At 46.2% G+C, this 19828-nt stretch overlaps 2 protein-coding genes across 2 annotated transcripts in view; both read right to left on the bottom strand.

Moving 5' to 3' along the window:
* MLKL (mixed lineage kinase domain like pseudokinase) overlaps positions 1–15740 on the bottom strand; it is a 28072-nt gene extending 12332 nt beyond the window's left edge. The window contains 2 exon segments of the mRNA XM_060083182.1: positions 5002–5234; positions 15544–15740. Coding sequence (XP_059939165.1) covers positions 5002–5234; positions 15544–15740 — 430 coding nt within the window.
* Positions 15741–16182: 442 nt separating this feature from the next.
* Positions 16183–19828, bottom strand: part of FA2H (fatty acid 2-hydroxylase) — a 53589-nt gene continuing 49943 nt past the window's right edge. The window contains exons 5-7 of the mRNA XM_060084763.1: positions 19265–19437; positions 17656–17908; positions 16183–16262 (exon numbers count right to left, since the gene is read on the bottom strand). Coding sequence (XP_059940746.1) covers positions 16183–16262; positions 17656–17908; positions 19265–19437 — 506 coding nt within the window. The remainder of the gene's footprint in view (positions 16263–17655; positions 17909–19264; positions 19438–19828) is intronic.

Here is a 19828-nt window from a genome sequence, read left to right on the forward strand (position 1 = left end):
CAAGAAATTAAGTGAAAGAGATTTCAGGAAAGTCTGTGTCAACATCAAAGTGCCATAATATTGAAACATCCTGGAAGGAGAACAGCTACCTTGGAGAGTCTCCTGGACTTTCCCTGAATGAGAAATAGACATTTCTTTCTTTAAGACACTGAGTTGTTTGTTTTTTTTTTTTTGAACCATAGTATAATCTAACCTATCCTGATTTATATATTCAGAAATATGTTAAAAAATTGATCATACACTACATAGGGTGGCCAACCATCCTAGTTTTCTCAGGACTGAGGAGTTCTGAGGATATGGGACCTTCAGTGCTCAAACCAGGAAAATCACAACAGACAATCTCAGACATGGTTAGTAGGAGTGATATTTCTACAACCTGTGTGGAGGGTAATCTGCCAACCTGTATCAAAATTTAAAATGTCCATACTCTTTGACCCAGCAATTAGACCCAGTAACTCTACTTCTAGGAATTTTCCCTAAAGATATCCTGAAATATAGACAAAGATGCTCACAACAGGACTATTTACAATAGTGAAAAACTGGACACAACTTAAATGCCCATCAACAGGGAGATGCTTAAATATATCTGGTCCATGTTTACCAAGGAATATGAGACAACTCTATGGGCATATATACAGAAGAATATTCAAGGTTATTTAATGAGAAAAGCAAGAAGGAGAACAGTGTGTTTAGCATGCAACTGATTATACAATAACAACAACAACAACAACAATAACAACAAACAACAAAATATAAACTTAAATCTCCAGAAGGCTATTCAAGAAACTGGTAAGAGAGCCTGTGTCTTGGAATGGAACCTTGCTGTCAAGGATGAGAGTGGCAGATTTATGTCTCATGCTGGGTCCTTTTTGTACCTTTTGAATTTTGTACTACATGAATGTATTACCCAATAAAAATGTTTTTACAAAATTGCAGGAAGTAAATCCTTTCCTCCAAGTTGATGACACCAACGGGCCACTTCCACTAGAAAGTGGACCAATGAAAACTCTGAAGACTAGAAGGCCTGCCCTTTGGCTGGATCAGCCTCTGCACCGCCCCCAACCTCACTCCAGCCCAATTCCTGACTCTCTTTTTCCTTGGCAGCAGGTACTTGGTTGGGGGATTAAAAATGCCTCACTTTTCCTCATCCAGAAAAGAACCCATTTTGCCCACAGGTCTCTTCCATATCTGGTTTGTCCTGTTTGAGTGTCTCCTGCTGACCTGACTGGGGTCCCTGTGGGGACCAACCTCCACATCAAGGTGGCAGAACAGTTATCCCTCTGAGTTCCATTACCTGGAAGGTTCATCCAAATGTCTTTCACTGTCTCCTTAATTCCTCTCCCTCCACCCACAATCCTAATAAGAGGGAAGGATTTGGAATTCATATCACCAGGATCTGCAAAATTGTAAAGAGGTCACGGGTCCATCCTTCCCTCTCTTCCCTCTTCTGGTGGTCCCCGGCTCTACTGTCATCCCCCAGTCCAACCTTGCCCGTGTCTAATCCCTTTAGAGCATTGCCCTCTGCCGAGTCCAATTCGAGCCACTCTAATTCAAGCCACTGTCATCTCTTACCTAGCCTCTAAAGTGTTCTCCTAACTGGGCTCATACTTCCACTCTTTTTTTTTTAAACTTAAAAAAAATTAATTACTTTATTTATTTTTGGCTGCACTGGGTTTTCGTTGCTGCACGCAGGCTTTCTCTAGGTGTGGCGAGCAGGGGCTACTCTTCGTTGCGGTGCGTGGGCTTCTCATTGTCGTGGCATCTCTTGTTGTGGAGCACAGGCCCGAGGCGTGCGGGCTTCAGTAGTGTGGCGCACGGGCTCAGTAGTTGTGGCTTGTGGGCTCTAGAGTTCAGGCTCAGTAGTTGTGGTGCACGGGCTTCATTGCTCCGTGGCATGTGGGATCTTCCCAGACCAGGGCTCGAACCCGTGTCCCCTGCATTGGCAGGCAGATTCTTAACCACCGTGCCAGCAGGGAAGTCCCCATACTTCCACTCTTGCCTCCTGGGGTTTTCTGAATTATTGTTCCCAATTCTTCACTCCCACGTAGTAGTATTATACATCCACACTCTGGCCACAGCCTCATAGTGGGCACCCCACCCTCCCTGTCCCTTCATGTTGGGCTTGCCCGTATGACTTGCTTTGGATGCTAACGGATGTGATACAAATAGAGTCTTGAAATGTGCTGGCACTGTTGAGCTTCCCTTCTTGCCATTCTACCTCGGAAAGAACATTCTCCAGGTACTCATTGCTGCTTCAGCCTTGGCTCCAGAATGAGACACGTGGAACAGACCCAAATTGGACCTGGTGCCTAAAGGCCAGCCCAGCCAAGCCTACATGAGATCAGGAGAACCCCAGCAGATCCACAGATCTGTGAGCAAGAGAATTAATGATTATTGTTTTAAGCCTCTGAGTTCTGGTATGGTTTGTTATGCAGCATTAGTGCAGCAGTAATTGACTAATACATATCCATTTGCCATATAGCAGCCTGGGTGATTTTCTTTTCATACAAATCAAATCATGACAGGCCCACATTTAAGGATCTACTTTCACTGACTTCTAATGACTCAGAATAGAATCTAAAGTTTTTTTTTTTTTTTTTTTTTTTGTGGTACGCGGGCCTCTCACTGTTGTGGCCTTTCCCGCTGCGGAGCACAGGCTCCGGACGCGCAGGCTCAGTGGCCATGGCTCACGGGCCCAGCCGCTCCACAGCATGTGGCATCTTCCTGTACGGGGGCATGAACCCATGTCCCCTGCATCAGTAGGCAGACTCTCAACCACTGCGCCACCAGGGAAGCCCTAAAGTATTTTTAAACAAAGTTAATCTCAACAGTTCTATTCCAAGAAGGTAATTGGTCTGGAGCCCAAATCCGGTTTAATTTAATGAGTAAGAAACTAGCAGAAGCCAAACCAAATAAGCAACTAATTGATACATTTTTGTTGTTGCCTTAGAGTTATACTAATCTAACAAGAGAAGTAACAGGTATTAGGGCATGCCTAAAAAGACTCAATGGGTCTCAGGCTGCCCAGCTATTCGCAGTTGCTAAGCAGATAGCTTCAGGGCCATTTCTTGGGATTCTTGAGGGCAATAAACTATATACCTTTCTCTGGTCCACCGGAGACAAAGGCAGATGTGAAAATGTTGCCCAAGGAACCTTGAGGATTTCAGCTTCATAGCTCCAAGCTTCAGTTATCTTATTGCCAGCCTCATCAAAAAAGCCATATCTCAGAAACAACCAATCAAAAGATAATCGGAAAAAATATCCCACTCATCAAAGCAACAATTTAAAACAATACATTTCGCAGGAAAAGTGATAACGTGGTATGAGGAAAACCACAGAAAACAAAGCTTCAAGAAATGGAGAGGGACTTCCCTGGAAGAGAAGTGGTTAAGACTCCATGCTTCCACTGCAGGGAGCTCGGGTTCCATCCCTGGTTGGGGGACTAAGATCTCGCATGCCTCCAGGCGTGGCCACAATAAAAACCAAAAAAACGGAATGGAAAGAACTGTCATTTTTCTGGCTGGGAAGATTAAAAATGACAAACCTAGCAATCCTTTCCAAAGGTAAATCCAATTTAATGCAGCTCCAATAAAACTCGCAATGGCACGTTTTGGTACTGAAACTAAATGATCCTCAAGTTCATTTGAAAGAGGAAATGAGTAGGGATAACAAGGATTTTTTTTTTTTTTTCTTTTTTGCGGTATGCGGGCCTCTCACTGTTGTGGCCTCTCCCGTTGCGGAGCACAGGCTCCGGATGCGCAGGCCCAGTGGCCATGGCTCACGGGCCCAGCCGCTCCGCGGCATATGGGATCCTCCCAGACCGGGGCACGAACCCGTATCCCCTGCATCGGCAGGCGACTCTTAACCACTGCGCCACCAGGGAGGCCCAACAAGGATTTTTGTAATAAAAAGGGACTTACCTATAAGATATTAAAATTATAATTACTAAAATTGTTTAGGGCTTATTAAGTATAGGATAAAGATACCAAAAGGATGAAAGGGAATATAAATACATATATATTTTGACTCAACAATGTGAATTTCTAGGAACTTGTGCTGTGGAAAAGCTCATATGTGTACAGATAGTTGGATACTAAGGATGTGCATTGAGGTGCTATTTGTAATATGTAAAACTGCTCACAACCTTGATAAGGATATGTTACTTGCAGAAAAACAAGGAGGGGTAAAGGTCACTAATTTTAAAAGTGAAAAATCTGGGCTTCCCTGGTGGCGCAGTGGTTGAGAGTCCGCCTGCCGATGCAGGGGACACGGGTTCGTGCCCTGGTCTGGGAAGATCCCACATGCTGTGGAGCGGCTGGGCCCGTGAGCCATGGCCGCTGAGCCTGCGCTCCCGGAGCCTGTGCTCCGCAACGGGAGAGGCCACAACAGTGAGAGGCCTGCGTACAGCCACAACAGTGAGAGGCTGCGTACAGCCAAAAAAAAAAAAAAAAAAAAAAAAAAAACTAAAAGTGAAAAATCTTAAAACGGTAGTAACAATATAAATCCATTGAGAACTCTAATGCCATTTCCTCCTCCCCTCCGAAAAATGCCATCAAGCAACCTTTCCTGATGAGACATTTTAATAAGGTTACTCTCCTTGTGTCTAAAATGGGCCCCCAGAAAAGGAAGAGGGCATTAATCATCAAGATCTGGAATCATCTCCCTTGGCAATGTCCCACTGTCTGGATTTGTCTGTCTGGGGCTGCTTGGCCAATTCTTCTGAGCTGGGTTCCCGAGGCCCTTCCACAACGACCTCCACCTGGAGCCCACCCCTTTGCCGCGCCTTCTTTAGCTGGAAGCAGTCGGAGACACGAGCGGGCGGCTCCACCCTCAGAGCCGAGGAAAGAAGACCAACTCGGTCCTGAGTTCCAGGAAATGGGACCGTGGGTCACCCCCACCTCCCACCGCGGCTCTCCCCTCACTGCCCAGGAATCTGGCTGCGCCCTTCAGCCCCGCCGCCTCCGGGGACCGCGCGCGCCCCGGGACGACTGCCAGACTCACCCTCGTCCCTCCTGAGGGCGTCCAGTCGGTCCTTGCACAGTTCCAGGCAGACACCTCGGCTTCTCTTCTCGGACGACTGCTTTCCTCCCGGGCGAGAAGTCTGCGAACGCGAGACCCTGGGGGAAGTGCCGAGTCCCCGCGCCTCCTGCCCTCGGTGCCCGTGCCGCGCGCCCTGCGCTCCGCTGGCGGAGCGGGACTCACCCGACGCCGGCTGCCACCGGCCGGATGTGTCCCTTCGAAGTCAAGCGACGTTCGGCTCACGGCCCGAGCCCGGCCCCTCCACGTGTCCCCAATCAGCTTTATCGGTGGCTGTTTTTGCCCTGAGCCAGCTAAAGGACTGGGTGTCGGACAGGGAAGTCTGACCCACCTTCTCGGAGCTTTCACAGGGCTCTTGTAGCCAAACCCCAGGCTCAGGGTGCACTGGTTCCCTAGAACCTCTTTCCATCTGGTTCAGAGCGAAGGATCCTTCCTTCCTCGTGGTATTCTCCCCTTGCCCTTTCCACACTCCCCCACCTTCCCCAAATTTCTCAGTAATTATTTACAGAGTACTCCTGGGGCCAGGCCCTCTGCTTGGGGCCGGAGATTCAGAAAAGAATAAGGTCCCAGGAAACAATTATAGCCAGGACACAGTATGGGAAAGATTAGATGAGCAAAAAACAGAGCTAGAGAGAAGGTGCTTGTGTCTGCTTCTCGGTGCTTGAAAATATTGGGGTTGGGGGAAGGGAGTGAAGGAAGAGACACACTTAAGCTGGGGTGGGGGGGAGGGTTTGGAAATCAACTTCCTCCTCTAAGGTCATTGCAGAGCTTTCTGTTTTGGTACGAGTCATGTCTTATTACAGTTAGCTGTGTCCCCAGGTAGAAAGTCTGAGGAATGACATTCATTAACTCATCAGGCTGTTTCCTCTAAAAGGACAGAATTGGATTGTATGAGAAGACTTTTTGGATAGGGAAGACCTGGGTAGAGGATGTCTGGGGTGTTTATTCATTTATATTCTCCTGCTATTTTCTCCACCTACTGCATCATCAGTTTTCTTCTTAGGTCAGGTTCCCTAGTAGCAGAGTCCAAAAAAGAGAATCAGGTACATTGTGATTTATTGAAGGAAGGCTCTCAGGATAGAGGGTCGGATAGGGCAGGGGGAGAAAATAGCTAAGCAAGGATGCGGTCTCAGTGCAGACTAGCTTCAGCCAGATTCCATGCGGAGGTCTGGAGCAAGAAGCTCTGGAGCAAGAGGCAGCTTCTGCTCTGGATAGATCAGAAGTTAGGCCACAAGAAGTCTTAACAAATTGAAGAAGATTGAAATCATACCAAGTATTTTTTCTGACCACAGTGGAATGAAACTAGAAATCAATAGCAGAAGGAAAACTGGAAAATTCATAAATATGTGGAAATTAAACAACTCTTGAGCAACTATCCTGTCAAAAAAGAAATCACAAGAAAATTAGAAAGTACCTTGAAACAAATGAAACACAACATACCAAAACTTAGGGGATGCAACAAAAGCAGTACTGAGAGGGACGTTCACAGCAATCAATACCTACATAAAAAAGAAGAAAGGGCTTCCCTGGTGGCGCAGTGGTTGAGAGTCCGCCTGCCGATGCAGGGGACACAGGTTCGTGCCCTGGTCTGGGAAGATCCCACATGCCACGGAGTGGCTGGGCCCGTGAGCCATGGCTGCTGAGCCTGCTCATCCGGAGCCTGTGCTCCGCAACGGGAGAGGCCACAACAGTGAGAGGCCCGCGTACCTCAAAAAAAAAAAAAAAAAAAAAAGAAAGATCTCAAATAAACAACCAAACTTTACACTTCAAGGAACTAGAAAAAGAAGAACAAACTAAGCCCAAGGTTAACAGAAGGAAGGAAATAAATATTAGAGCAGAAATAAATGAAATAAAAAACAGAAAAATAATAGGAAAAATCAGTGAAAGTTTATTTTTTTAAAGGTAAACTCTACAAACCCTTAGCTACACTAAGAAAAAAAGAGAGAAAATTCAAATAAAAAGAATCACAAATAAAAGACATTACAACTGATGTCACAGAAATAAAAAGGATCAAAAGACACTGTAATTCCCTGGAGGTCCAGGGATTGGGATTCCAGGCCTTCAGTGCCAGGGGCCTGGGTTTGATCCCTGGTTGGGGAACTAATATCCCACAAAGCCCTGCAGCATGAGCAAAAAAAAAAAAAAAAAAAGAGAGAGAGAGAGAGAGAGAGATTGTGATGAACAATTATATACCAACAAACTGGGTAACCTAGAAGAAACAGATAAATTCCTAGAAACATACAGCCTACCAGGATTAAATCATGAAGAAATAGAAAGTCTGAACAGACCTCTAATTAGTAATGGAGACTGAATCAGTAATCAAAAACCTCCCAACAAAGAAAAGCCCAGGGCCAGATGGCTTCACTAGTGAATTGTACAAAACATTTAAAAATGAATTAGTACCAATCCTTGTTAAACTCTTGCAAAAAATTGAAGAGGAGAGAACACTTCGAAGCTCATTTTATAAGCTCAGCATTACCCTGATACCAAAGCCAGACAAAGCTATAAGAAAAGTACAGGCCAACACCCCTGCTGAATATAGATACAACAATCCTTAAAAAATACTAGCAAACCAAATCCAGCAACACATTAAAAGGATCATACACCATGACCAAGTAGGATTTATTCCTAGGATGCAAGAATGGTTCAACATATGAAAATCAATTAATGTGATACACCACAGTAACAGAATAAAGGATAAAAACATATGATCATCTCAATAGGTGCAGAAAAAGTATTTCACAAAATTCAACACTCTTTAATGATTAAAGACTCTCAACAAATTAGGAATAGGAGGAAATTATCTCAACATCACTAAGGCCATATATTACAAGCTCACAGCTAACGTCATTCTCAATGGTGAAAAACTGAATGCTTTTCCTCCAAGATCAGGAACAAGGCAAGGATGTCAACTCTCACCAGTTCTATTCAATATAATAATAGAAGTCCTAGCCAGAGCAATTAGGCAAGAAAAAGAAAGAAAAGACATCAAAATAGGAAAGAAAGAAGTAAAGTTGTACCTGTTTGCAGATTACATGGTCTTATCTATAGAAAACTCTAAAGATGCCATTTAAAAAGCCCACAAAACTGTTAGAATAAATGAATTCAGTGAAGTTGCAGGATACAAAATCAATGTAAAAAATCAGTTGTGTTTCTATACACCAACAACAAATTATCTGAAAAGGAAATTAGGAAAACAATGCCATTTTCAATAGCACCAAAAAGAATAAAATAATTAGGAATAATAAATCAACTAGGGAGGTAAAAGACTTATACACTGAAAACTACAAAACACTGATGAAGGAAATTAAACAATATACAAATAAATGGAAAGACCAGTGTTCATGGATTGGAAGACTTAATATTGTTAAAATGAGCATCTACCCAATGCAGTCTACAGATTCAATGCAATCCCTATCAAACTCCCAATGTCATTTTATAGAGAAATAGAAAAACAATTCTAAAATTAATATGGAGGGACTTCCCTGGTGGTCCAGTGGTTAAGACTCCATGCTTCCACTGCAAGGGGTGCAGGTTCAATCCCTGGTTGGGGAACTAAGATTCCTCATGCTGCATTAAATTAAATTAAATTAATATGGAAACACAAAAGATCATAAATAGCCAAATCATTCTTTTGAAAATTTATTTATTTATTTATTTTTGGCTGCATTGGGTCTTCATTGCTGCATGTGGGCTTTCTCTAGTTGTGGTGAGTGGGGGCTACTCTTCATTGTGGTGCACTGGCTTCTCGTTGCGGTGGCTTCTCTTTTTGCAGAGCATGGGCTCTAGGTGCATGGGATTCAGTAGTTGTGGCTTGTGGCCTCAAAAACTAATCATTAGGGAAATGCAAATCAAAACCACAATGAAATATCATCTCACACCTGTCAAGATGGCTATTATAAAAAAGAAGAAGACAACAAGTGTTGGTGAGGATGTAGAGAAACTGAAACCCTTGCACACTGTTGGAGGGAAAATGGTGCAGTCATTATGGAAATCAGTATGGAGGTTTCTCAAAAGTTAAAAGTAGAACTACCATATGATCCAGCAATCCCACTTTTGGGTATTTAACCACAATAGTTGAAATCAGGATTTCAAAGAAATAGCACATCTATGTTCATTGCAATACCATTCACAATAGCCAAGAAGTGAAAACAACCTAAATGTCCATTAACAGATGAATGGATAAAGTAAGTGTGGTATATACCTACAATGGAATAGAATTCAGCCTTAAAAAAGAAGGAAATTCTGCAATATGTAACAACATGGATGAACCTTGAGGATATTATACTAAATGAAATAAGCTGATCACAGAAAGACAAATACAGCATGACTCAGCTTATAAGAGGTATCTAAAACAGTCAAATTCATAGAATCAAAAAGAGGAATGGTGGTCCCAGAGGCTGGGGGAGGGGGAAATGGGGAGTTACCAGTCATTGAGCATCAAGTTTCAGTCAAGAAAGATGAATAAGCTCCAGAGAACTGCTGTACAACATTGCACCTACAGTCAACAATAATATATTGTACACTTTAAAAACTGTCAAGAGTGTAGATCTCATGTTAAGTGTTCTTTCCATAACAATAAAAAAAGAAATAAAAGGACTGTAAGAGAATATATGAACAATTGTACACCAACCAAGTAGATAACCTAGATGAGATGCACACAAATAACCTAAGTGATTCAAGAAGAAATAGAAAAATTTGAACAGACTTATAACAAGTAAAGAGACTGAATCAGTAATCAAAACCCTCCCCCCAAAATAAAAGGTCGGGCCAGATGATTTCACTGGTGAATTCTACAAAACATTTGAAAATGAATTAACACTAATCCTTCTCAAACTGTTTCAAAAAGATAAATGGAGAGAACACTTCCTAACCCATTTTATGAGGCCAGCATTACCCTGATACCACAAGAAAGAAAACTACAAACCAATACCATTGATGAATATAGATGAAAAAATCCACAACAAAATACTAGAAAACTGAATCCTAAAACACAGTAGTGGATTGTACGCCTTTATATGACCAAATGAGATTTATTCTAGGAATGAAAGTGTGGTTCAACATATGAAATCAATATAATACACCATATTAATAAAACAAAGGAAAACCCCCCACAGGATCATCTCAATTGACGCAGGAACAAATTTTGACAAAATTCAACACCATTTCATGATGAAAACACTCAGCAAACCAGGAATAGAAGGGAATTTCCCCTTGATAAAGGACATTTATGGGGCTTCCCTGGTGGCGCAGTGGTTGAGAGTCCACCTGCCGATGCAGGGGACACGGGTTCGTGCCCCGGTCCGGGGGGATCCCGCGTGCCGCGGAGCGGCTGGGCCCGTGAGCCATGGCCACTGAGCCTGCGCGTCCGGAGCCTGTGCTCAGCAATGGGAGAGGCCACAACAGTGAGAGGCCCGCGTACCACAAAAAAAAAAAAAAAAAAAAAAGGACATTTATGAAAAACCCACAGCTAACATCATATCTAATGGTGAAAGACTGAATGCTTTCTCCCTAAGATCAGGAATAAGAGAAGGACGCTCATGTTCCTCAGTGCTGTTCAACATTGTACTGGAAGTTCTAGACAGAACAATTAGTCAAGAAAAAAAAACTTAAGGCATTCAAATTGGATAAGGAGAAGTAAAAATGTCTCTGTTCACTGATGACATAATCTTGTATGTAGAAAACCAAGTATCCAATAAAAATTTTACTAGAGCTAATGAAGGAATTCAGCAGAGTTGCAGGATATAAGATTAACACAAAAATTGGTTGTGTGTCTATACACCAGCAATGAAAAATACAAAAAAGGAAATTATGAAAACAATTCCAATGACAATAGCAGCCAAAAGAATAAAATATTTGGGAATAAATATAACCAAGTAGGTGAAAAGACTTGTACACTGAAAACTACAAACCATTGCTGAAGTAAATTAAAGAGTTCCAGGTATAAACACCTGGACCGCCAGTCTCTTGCCAATGCCTGTATGTGCAGAACTGGCAGTCAATATGCAGAAGAACACACTGTTACAGTTCACACAGATCAGCCTCACAGGGTACTGAGAGGGATGGGAAAGAAGGGGAGAGTGAATCCGGAGAGTAAACGGCAAGTTTCTAGCCCATCTCATAATTCCTGTGTCTGACGTCTTTGTTGGTGTATTTGTTGCATGTTGTTTCCATCAGCATTCACTCACGGTGCCTTCTTTCCCTGTGTGTTTTGTTTTGTTTTTATTGTGAGCTTATAGTCCTTGGAATTTTATCTGTGGGAATTTTTTGAGGCCTGGATTGAAGCTACATATTTTTCCACCAAAATTTGTAAGTGCTTCTCCTGAGAGCCTTGTGGCTCCACCTGTCAGGGATATTTTACACTAAAATTTTGACTTGAGGTGTTTCAAACCACACAGTTTATGTGAATCCAGGCTTCAGACCACCATGAGGGCTATGTTTGTGGTTCTATATTCTCAAAAGAGCTTTTTCTCCACTCCATGAAGGTAATTTTACTTGCAGTGCCCCGGGAAGGTGGTTTTACTTCTGGTTCGCTCTTCCACTGAGGATCTAGCCTTTTGGGGTCTGTAGCAAACATGTCTGGGATCCTTGTCATATCCCTTCAGTCCACCTCTGGTCTTAACCTCAGTTGTGGTGGAAGGTTCTGTGGGAACTCAGCCACAGTTCTGGTGGATAGTTCCTAGCAAGCTCACACTCAGCTTGTACTGACTGCATCCCACTTCAATTGCACACATCTGTCTTTCTGCTTTTGTGCCAGGACCTTTGTCAAAGCCAAGGAATCTGGTTGCGTTGCACCCTGGGACAGCAGATCAGTGAGAAGGGTGTTGACACCAATGCTCAACCAATAGGAGAGGAAGCTGTGGGTAAATGTTCCAGCCTCTTGTCCTTTAGGTGGACAATTCTGGCAGGTATTCTGGCTGCTTCTCAAGATGCCCCTGTGGAATCTGTAGGAGAACCTCACGTGCTCATTCTTATTTGGCTCCCCCACTGTCTAATCTTTCCCAATTTCTCACTCTTTATTTCTGCAATTGCCTCCCAAATAAACTACATGCATCCACGTTCTTGTTTTAAGGTTTGCTTTTTAGGGAACCTAAATGAAGACGGCCCCCTACCGTCACGCTTTTGCCGAAATGATAGTTTTTCTTCTTTTTCTTATCGCTCCTTCTTCCCCCTCCCCCACTATAAGCTAATAAGGTGTCTGGGATGGAGTGCAGATGAGACTCTTGGCATTTTCCGAATTTCACATTCACCCTGTAGCATCCTTAATAGATAACAGTTATTCATTGTGCAGTTATTACCTCATTGTAAAGAAATCTCCATCTTTTTTTGCAATCATGTCTTTTTTTTTTTTTTTTTTTTTTGCGGTATGCGGGCCTCTCACTGTTGTGGCCTCCCCCGCTGCGGAGCACAGGCTCCGGACGCGCAGGCTCCGGACGCGCAGGCCCAGCGGCCATGGCCCACGGGCCCAGCCGCTCCGCGGCATATGGGATCCTCCCAGACCGGGGCACGAACCCGCATCCCCTGCATCGGCAGGCGGACCCTCAACCACTTGCGCCACCAGGGAGGCCCTGCAATCATGTCTTTATAGAAAGTTAGAACTGGAAAGTTCATATGTATAGTTCCAGCTTCCTCTCAAAAACAGTAGATGACACAAAACAGTAAGTTAAGAGAACAGGTAAGGTGGAAAAGGGATGGAATTTTACAATCAACAGACATCTGATTTCCAGTCATAAGAGGGCAGAGCCGCATGCTGTCACCAGAGGGCAGCAGAGGCCAGGGGACCGGTGGAAAACCAAAGCCCAAACAATGTAACCTGCTAGAGATCTGACAAAGACTAACATTTATTGGGGCCTGTTACAAGTTAGGCTTTGCGCTGAGCACAATTAGAAACAGTACAAAGTTCAAAGACAGAGATGGGAGGCTAGAGCCAATGCAGGAGTGGAACGGAGTCAAGTTAAGAGGGCGGTTCTTCAGGTCAGCGGGGAAACGCCCAAAGACAGCGTGTCTGGAGGTGGAGCGATGCCAGAAATAAAGATAACGGCTATGTCCCCAACCACTGCCAGGGCAGCTGGGTTGTTGCTAGAGAATCAGGTAAGTTGCTAGGGTCATTGAGAGTCAATCAACCTGCATATTTACTTTACACTGATCAGAATTTAAATGGCCCTTCGCCCACGTAAACATTAAACTTCCTTGATGATTTTTCTGTCTTCTCCCACTACAGAAATAATCACGTGCTCCAAGTTTTAGGCTTTCCCATCATGCTAGATGTGCTGGCAACTTGATAATGTCCCTTGCTGGCTTTAGCATCTAATCTTTGACTCCTCCTTGGGTCTCTTTCACTTGAAGATAAAATTCTCTGACTCCAGCAGGGACTGCACTGTGAGTGCCAACTGGTTTGAGGTTAAGGGCACTTTCTATATTATTCTCTTCTGTAGGATGGGGCTCATTCTCTCCCTTCCAAGGCCTTGTGGAAATTCCTAACCCCCTGGAAAGTTCTAGCCAGCACAGCAGGAAGCTCTGGGGGAGTCTGTCCAATATTCACTGAGTGGACCTTTTCATTAATAGATTGGCTTGTTTTTTGTTTTTTGTTTTCCCCTTTTTTGTTTTTTGTTTTCCCCTAAATCTTCTCATTACCATGCTACAAACTCACATAGGTTTTGGCACTTCTTACTAGCTCTGTTTTAATCTTTTTAAAGAATTTTTTTTCCAATTAATTTTTTGCTCAAACTTGCTCATCTTAGACCTGTCTCCGGTAGACTCGCATATTTACAACTAGTTGATCTCTTCCTTTACTCCTGCTTTTTGTTTCTTCCTTCCCCTGGGGAGTGATGCTCCATGGTTGGATTCCCAACAGCAGCTAGGGAATGGAGGTTGGATTTCTGCTGCTTTGATGGCCTGATTCCAGGAGCTTGAGGGAGGGTTGGCTCAGACAGGTCGCCCTAACCTTTAGGCTGGGAGCTGCTCTCTGGAGCAGGGAGAGGCAGCGGGAGCGGGGGCCCCTCCACGTGGCCACAGTCTCGCCAACATCAGCTTGCCTCCGCTTTCATCTTTGCCTCCGCATCCTTGTGCAGGCGAATGCAGAGCCCACCTCTGCCGCACCTACTGAATGAGACTCTGAGTGTTGAGGACTTGGATCTGTGGTTTGATAGGTTCCATAGGTGGTTCTGATGTGGTGGCTGGGAAGATATCCTGGGAAACTGTTTCACCCAGACTGAGCTGGCCTCAAGTTCTAGTTCCTACGTTGGGCATTTGTTGCTGGAGCCTTAGAAAAGTCAACTAGAGTCTTAGCTGTGGTCTGATAAATTCCAAAAGAAACACCTCCTCTGTTGTGTACCAAGGCAGTTGGTGGGAGTGACGCCCCCTTATGCCCACCTCCAGGTATAAGCAGTGAGGGGGAGATGCTGTCTGCAGAGAATTGAAAAACAGTAACGAGGGAATTCCCTGGTGGTCCAGTGGTTAGGGCCTCGCGATTTCACTGTGAATGGCGTGGGTTTGATCCCTGGTCGGGGAACTAAGATCCCACAAGCCCCGAGGCAGTGGCCAAAAAAAAACCCAAACAGTAATAAAATCGAATAAAAGGATAGGGGTTGCTCTGATTTTTATCATCACTATACCCTAGCAAGTCTACACAACCTGGTCAGCGATCGAATAAATACTCCTTCCTGCTCAACCAGCCACACCCCCAAACCCTTCTGCGCCTCCCCGGCCTCGACAAAGTCTGGTGAGTCGCCATCAGCAAGTAACACCTCATCTTTTTTGGTTTCTTTTCCAATGTGTTTATTTTTCAAAATATACAATTTATTTACACCTTTATTTCACAACAGTAGTTTGTATATTTATTCCAAAATCTTTAAATAACCCCGCAGTAAACAGTACAAATCACAGGATCGGTCAAACTGCTTCCCTTTAGCCTTTACACACATAGAGTTTTTAAAAAGTTTCAAGTAGTAATGGTTTGTGGGTAAGAAGGGAACAAAAATAAGACAAAAACGTTTTTACATAAGCTCGACATGTAGGATTAGAAAGGTCTGGGGCAGCTACTTGGTCTGGGGCCCGACTAAGAGTATTTATATAGTTTATAAATAAGACCCTCTTATGAGCAGCGAGGGTTTTGGTTATGAGGAAGAAAGGGTGGGAACCTCATCCGCTGGGGTGGGAGGGGCTGGGAGATAAGGCACCGCATCAAGGCTTCTTCTTGGCTTAAGGAGGCACTGGCTGGAAGGGTCCTGAGTGAGGCGGGCAGGGGCCCACTTATGCCAGGTGGAGGTCGAGAATGGCTGGGGACAGGATAGGGGTCCCATCCATGGAGAGGTCTCTTTAGCCTTCCTTGGGGAAAAGCTTTGTGATTCTGGAGGCGGAGAGATGGCTAGAGCAGCTGGTGCTTCCTAAAGAAAGGGGCGTGGGCTCCCTCCAGCCTTGAGACCCGCAACAGCTATTCTCGGCCCACCTGCACAGACAGGTGAGGGCCAGGCGTGTGGGTGCTGGATGTGTCACAGCCCGAGGCACCTGGTGATGCAGCTGGCATTTGTCATTGGCAGGGGACAAAGGTGCCGCCCCAGGATTGGGGATGGCCTGTAGGAGGCTTCCTGCTTTCTCCTCTTCGGAGAGTGCTTCATCCACCTCTGCGTCCTCCAGTCCTCAGGAGAACAGCCAGAGCCACCACACACTCCCCGGGAACAGAAGGTGGGGAAGACGAGGGTCATGGCCCTACAGACCCCATTCTTCACTGTTAACACTGGCAGCTTCAGGGTGCTAAGACACAGGTGGGACACCAGCTGGTCCCAGGGGTCAGTTGCCTTCACTCCCCTTAGGAAAGTCCCCACTCGCCAGGTCCTGAAGCAGTCCTGTGGGCTAAGGCACTGGGCGGGGGTGTGAGTGAAGAGGCTGGGATGCTCCAGGAAAAAGCTAGTCCCTGAGGGCCACTGGGCCACCAAGTGGACGTGACCCTCCTGTGCTGGGTCAGGAGGGCAGTCTCAGGGTTAGCCTCGGGCTTCAGGGTTTCCCCAACACCCTCCACCAAGCCCAAGGGCCGGACAAAGCCCGCACTGCCTGGTCAAGCAAACCTTCTTTGCAGGGTCTGGATGGGGGTGGACTGGGGTAGGGGCCACAGCGGGGCTCAGGGCAGGACAACAGGGCTGGGAGTTGTCACTGTATCTTCGGGTGGGGTTCTTCCAGAATAAGGGTGTGGAAAAAGTGATCCCAAACTTTAGTGCTGATGCCAAATCCTAGAGAGGGAGACAAATGGGGAGAAGACGAGGCATTCTTGAAGGAGTCAACTTGCTCGGAAGGGAGCCTAGCTGGGGCTAGCACGTGGGGAAGATTTCAACATCGGTCCCCGATGGCCTTCCCAACTCTCAGGGTCATTCTGGCAGAAGTCAAGAGCAGGGTACCAGTGCTTCTAGACTCCCAAGGATACTGTTGGAATAACCCCAAATTTCTTATCTGCCCTGGCTTCCTGGGAGAGCCTGGCTGCTGCCTGCCTCCTCCTCTCTCTCTCCCTCACACTCCAGCCGCCTCCTTCTCTTTGAAGATGCCAAGTTCATTCCTGCTTCAAGGCTTCGCACCTGTTGCTCCTGGGGTGCTCTTTCTCCAGACATTGGATTGCTGGCTTCTCCTAATTCAGGTCTCAGCTCTAATGACGTCTCTGCAGTGACACCTTCCTGGACCACTTTAGCTAGCATTCTGCTGTCCAGCAGGGTAGCCACTAGCCCATGTGACTCCTGAGCACTGGAAATGTGGCCTGAGCTATGGAGGGACTAAATGCCCAATTTCATTTCATTTTAATTAACTTACATTTCAATGTAAAAAGCTATACTCGATTCAGTTACTGGAAAACTTTTAGGCACGTTTGGAGCAACTCATGTATGTGAATCTACCTTTTTGACTGTAAATTTTATAAACTCTAAATATGGATCAAGTATTTCCAATGAACATTTAGCCCTTGAATGGCGATGGGCTTGTAAGTGTGAGATACACACCGGATATTGAAGACTTAATAGAAGGAAAGAACGTAAAATTTCTCATTAACAATTTTTTTTTTTTTTTTGCCACGCCGCACGGCTTGAGGGATCCCAGTTCCCCAACCAGGGATCAAACCTGGGCCCACGGCAGGCCGAGTCCTCAGGCTGAAAGCACTGAGTCCTAACCACTGGGCCTCCAGGGAATTCCCAACAATTTTTATATTGATCACACATTGAAATGATAATATTTTGGTTGTATTAGGCTTAATAAACTACATTATTAAAATTAACTTCATTGGTTTAATTTTACTTGTTAATGTGGCTACTAGAAAATGTAAAATCCCATCTGTGACTCACATTCTATATTATTAAACAGTGTGGGTCCCCTCCCCCGCTGACATGGTTTCTGTAACATCACTTTGCTTTATTTTCTTTGTGGCACTTTTCACTGCCTGAAATGGTCTTTGCTATTTACTGGTTTCCTTGTTTGTCTGTCTCTGCACAGCCCCCTGCCCCAGGGACGAGGATGGGAGTTCCACGCTTGCCTTGCTGACTGTGTATCCCCAGAACCGTGCCTGGCCCTGGCTAGAAGCTCACGGGTAGCTGTCACATAAGAAATGAACAAACGAGAAGCGGGGAGGCACCGGCAGGTCCTCACCTGACTGCTGATTTGCGAAGTGGTGCTTGACGTGGTAGGCCTTCAGGTTGTACAGGTAGGAGCCCTTGTGCGGGGAGCCGAAGTGCAGATAGTAGTGGGTCATGTCGTAGATGACGTAGCCCAGGAGGCCCCCTGCAAACACAGTGCCCCCCACCGCCTCGGGCAGGATAAGCCGTAAGAACATGTAGAAGAAAGCTATCACCAGAGAGGCTGGCACAGGGGGGAAGACCAGGCGGGACTCGTCGAAGGGTGCCTGTGAATGGAGGGGCTCATGTGTCAGGACGCAGCCCGGGGCCCCAGAGCCTGACTGTGGTCACACACAGCATGCCAGCCCAGAGGTGCTCCCATGGGGGATGGGGCGGAGCAGCCCAGACAGTCCAGGGAGGGTGTAGGCTTGGCACCCTCAGTGGCTTTGGGGAGGGTGGGCCACCAAGCCTAAAAGCTCTGGAGAGCCTGTCCCACCCCTAATTTCCAAGCCAGGATGGGACCTGGAAAACCGGCCAAGAAAACAGGGGTGGGTGTGATGTGGGCAGGATGCTCACAGAGCAGAGCCCCTCTTTATGCTCAAGAGGCCCCTGTGGCTCTGGAATTTGTTCGGTGCTAGAGAGGAGGCCCAACCCCCCACCCCAAGTACCAGGCGGGGCACCTGGACAAGGCCTGAGGGTGATGAAGGCGCACATGGTAGACGATCCTGGAAGTGTTAACAGGCAGGTCCCCCACCCCAGGTGGCCTTCTTTGTTCCAAGGGGGTGTTGTCACAGTGAACCAGACAACAAAAGAACCTAGTCTTTGGCTCTGGAGCTCCACAAGCCAAGGGCCTGGCAGACAGGTAAGATTTTAGAGACTGTGTGAGTATTCTGAGGAGAGACCCTCTCTGGGCTGAAAGAGGAGAGAGAGAAATCAGGTGACAGAGAAAGAGCAATATACTGATGTGGGCCTCCCTCCCCTCTGACCAGGAGCAACAGGACTTGCTGGCCATGTGCCAGAACACCAGCTCCAGGGCAAAGAAGGAACGAAGGGAGGGGGGAGGATGGAGACCCTGGGACAGGCTGAGAACAGCACGGTGCAGGGACAGAGAAGCAGCAGGGGGACACAACTTCCTCTGGGCAGACCTGGCTTCCAATCCCAGCTGCTGGGACCATCATGTTGCCCTTGAGGAGCCCCATGGCGGGTGGATGGCTGAGAGCACAGACTCTGGATTCCACAGGGGACAACATCCAGGTGTGACCTTGGGTGAATTCCTTAGTTCCTTTATTTCCCCAAGCCTCAGTCTGCCAGTCTGTGGAATGGGGAGAACTGTAGCACCATCTTCAGAATGAAGCTCCACAAGGGCAGTGATTCTTGACTGTTTTGTTCAATGGTGTCTAGAACAGTGCCCAGCACATAGTGAGCACTTAAGTGAGCATTTACTGAATGAATGAATAAATGAAGGAATGAAGTTGCTGTGAGGATTAAAGTTGGACACACATGCTCACTAGTCTTTGGCAGGTTAGGACCCAGGCACACGCCCTTGATTTCCCCTCGCTCTCAACCTGACTCCCACCATGATGGGCAGCTCCCACGGGTGGGTCACAGTGGCAGGGACCCGGGTGAGAGCCTGCCCTGCTCACCTTGTGGTGCTGGCCGTGCATGACGAAGTGCAGCATGATGAGGTAAGAGCTGTCACTGGGGGGCTTCATGTGGAACAGGAAGCGGTGGATGAGGTACTCTACGAGGCTCCAGAGGAGCAGCCCCAGCATGAAGAGGGCCGGGAACGTGGACTCAGGCATGGCTACTGAGTACTCTGCAGAGGGGCAGGAGAGAGGCAAGGTCAGGGCAGACAGCCCCGGGGCACAGCAGTGCCTGGTAGCTCCAGAGATCCTGTCTCAAGGCCCTGTCACCTTAGGAGCTGCTGCCCTCTGCCCAGCAGCTATGGGGCCCAGCCCCACTATTAGGGCCTTTGAATCAAAATGGGAAGGAGGCTGTGACGATCTATGTTGGGCTTAGGAGGAGTCCTCGCAGAGGACTATTGATGTGGGGTATTACATGGATTTCAGATGTTGAACCACCCTTGCATTCTGGAATAAATCCCATTTGGTGGTGGTGTATAATCCTTTAATGTGTTCTAGGATTCAGTTTTCTAGTGTTTTGTTGAGGACTGTTGTATCTATATTCGTCAGTGATATTAGTTTGTA

Source organism: Mesoplodon densirostris, chromosome 19 (genome assembly GCF_025265405.1).
Source record: "Mesoplodon densirostris isolate mMesDen1 chromosome 19, mMesDen1 primary haplotype, whole genome shotgun sequence".
Classification (NCBI taxonomy): domain Eukaryota; kingdom Metazoa; phylum Chordata; class Mammalia; order Artiodactyla; family Ziphiidae; genus Mesoplodon; species Mesoplodon densirostris.